The sequence below is a fragment of the Etheostoma cragini genome, chromosome 16 (genome assembly GCF_013103735.1).
Source record: "Etheostoma cragini isolate CJK2018 chromosome 16, CSU_Ecrag_1.0, whole genome shotgun sequence".
NCBI lineage: Eukaryota > Metazoa > Chordata > Actinopteri > Perciformes > Percidae > Etheostoma > Etheostoma cragini.
The window spans coordinates 24341342-24343760 of record NC_048422.1 but is presented as its reverse complement, the minus strand read 5'-3'; the positions used below and the strand labels follow the sequence as shown (position 1 = coordinate 24343760).

Sequence of the window (2419 nt, the reverse complement as noted above, 5' to 3'; positions counted from 1 at the left end):
ACACACACACACACACACACACACACACACACGCGCTGAGAGACTGACCCTCTGTCCCAGGATCTGGTTGATGGTGGCGCTCTCTTTAACTTTGCACTGCGCGACCACTTTGGGCCGCTCCTCCCTCATGTACAACATGAACGCGTTCAGCGGCTTCTTGATGTGCGGCTTCCTCTCGTCTTCTTTCTCCTGATGGACGTCAGCGCTTCTACACAAAGAGACCAGAAGACAACGTGTTACGGTGGCCGACAGGCGCGGTGAAGTACGCAGCATAAATGCAATAAAAGGGGGAAACGATGACAGACTCATTATTATTATTAAGTGTCAACATTATGGGATGGATCCCTACAGAGATAGAACTTTTAGTTAAAGATTAAGATCCTTTTAGTTTAACATGAAACAGAAATCACCATCACCAAACCCACCAGACTCCATGTAAATAATCACTACTTTTAACATAGTAAAACACACTTCATTCAAATAGAACAGAAACTAAATAAAACTACCAAAAACAGTCTTGGTTCATCTTTCCACTGTTCCAACAATCACCATCTGGTCTGGTTGGAATAAACTCTTAATTCACCCATTTACATGTGGAGATATGCTGCTCTATACACGCTAAAAGTAGTGATTGTTTACATGGAGTCTGGTGGAGATATGCTGCTCTATACACGCTAAAAGTAGTGATTATTTACATGGAGTCTGGTGGAGATATGCTGCTCTATACACGCTAAAAGTAGTGATTATTTACATGGAGTCTGGTGGGTTTGGTGGTGGTGATTTTGGGGCTGGAGTTAAAGTGATTGAGGTGTTGTTACCCTGGCTGGCTGCTGCCTGCAGGCTCCTGCTTCACCTCCCGCGGGACGATGGCCGGGTGCGGGATGGACGACTGGGAGGTCGGCACCAACCGTGGAGAGAAGTTCCCCGACATCAGGCTGCCAACCAAAACACACACAGAATGTTTCAGCTCAACACCAGATCAATAAAGTGAGTTCTTATTCACCGGGCTGAGACTAACCATTATTTCCATTGTCGATTTATCTATAAAAATGCATTATTAAATAAATATAGCAGTTTCAACAGTATTAGGACTACTGTTGTGGGGGATAGGGGGGGGGGGGGGGGGGGGGGGTGATCTGAGGTATCAACAATAAAGTTTTGAAACATAACGACTTTAAACCAGAAACTTATGATCAAAAAAAATGAATTTTTGTATTGAAATGTTGATATTTTCCTCATAAATATTCAACCTTTTTCTCTAAATATTACTGTTTTTTCCCCTTTATGTCCTCTAATCTAAAACTATGAATGTGTTTTTGTAATTTTCCAACAAAATTTATTTCAAATCTGTTTAACTTTATTCTCTAAATATTACGACACAATTCTCAAAAACTAAACCAGACGGCAGTCCGTCTGCGAGTCGTAATATGTCGCGCGGCGTGACTCGGCGATGGTAAAAGCGAGGCTCACCCCGACATGGACGCGTTCATGGCCAGCGCGGCCGGTGAGAAGCCTCCAGCGATGGGATACATCGCCTGTCCCTGCCTGCAGACGGAGACGGACAAACAGTCAAATGCTACGTCTCCAACGGGCACATTTGGTTTCCATTCACAGTGTTTTTAACTCACAGCCATCCGAGGGGGTGCGGGATCTGAGCCATGCCTCCTGGAGAGACCGGGTAGCAGGGCGTCCTCGACATCCCTGCTCACACAGACACATTCATCAGCTTACATCTCAACAACAGGAGCTCCATAGTAGTGTGTGATGTTTGAGTATTAAAAGGAAGGATTCATCTACACCGCTACGTCTTTTTAAAGCGGCGTTTTGAGACAAAAACGTCAACTCAAGTTTTAATTCTCCAGGAGCAGAACTGATCTGCTGCGGCCACGTTAACACGTTTATCATCACTAATCACATGACCACGCTACACACTGGGCATGTGCGTGCCGAGTGTAATCAGGAAGCAGATTATCTGACTCACAGTGTTCGGCTATTTTCCCCTTTCAAAACTCTAAAATATGACTTTTTTCAAGCAAAAATATTCTGACTTTTTATTTAAAGAAATTCATCTTTTCTTTCTCAAATTACCCCAACTTTCTAAAAACAGTTCCACTTTTTCTCTACAAAATATTCAGCTTCTTTAAAATTTAAATATTCAACTTTCTATCTACGCCGGGGGATGCGGACGCGAGGTGTAAATGTAACCAAAGCGTTGGGTGTTTAAGCCAATCGCAGCAGGGGAGACGTGTTGACGATGTCTCTGGAGGAGACGAGACTGACCTGCGTCCGGAGAGAAGCCCGGCGAGGCTCTCTGGGGGGAGAAGGCCTCCGGGCTGTAGGACAGCAGCGGGTGGAGGTGGCTCATGTGGGGGTGCTGCACCACCGGCACGTTGTTAGACTGGACACACACACACACACA

General features: G+C 45.1%; 2 protein-coding genes across 2 annotated transcripts in view; one reads left to right on the top strand and one right to left on the bottom strand.

Moving 5' to 3' along the window:
• LOC117959748 (transcription factor 7-like 1-D) overlaps positions 1-2396 on the bottom strand; it is an 8675-nt gene extending 6279 nt beyond the window's left edge. Inside the window, exons 1-5 of the mRNA XM_034897028.1 lie at positions 2281-2396; positions 1629-1701; positions 1471-1545; positions 819-935; positions 31-208 (exon numbers count right to left, since the gene is read on the bottom strand). Of these exons, the coding sequence (XP_034752919.1) occupies positions 31-208; positions 819-935; positions 1471-1545; positions 1629-1701; positions 2281-2365 (528 nt within the window). The 5' untranslated portion in view covers positions 2366-2396. The remainder of the gene's footprint in view (positions 1-30; positions 209-818; positions 936-1470; positions 1546-1628; positions 1702-2280) is intronic.
• LOC117959747 (transcription factor 7-like 1-A) overlaps positions 1-2419 on the top strand; it is a 29529-nt gene that overhangs the window by 12232 nt on the left and 14878 nt on the right. The window lies entirely within an intron of this gene.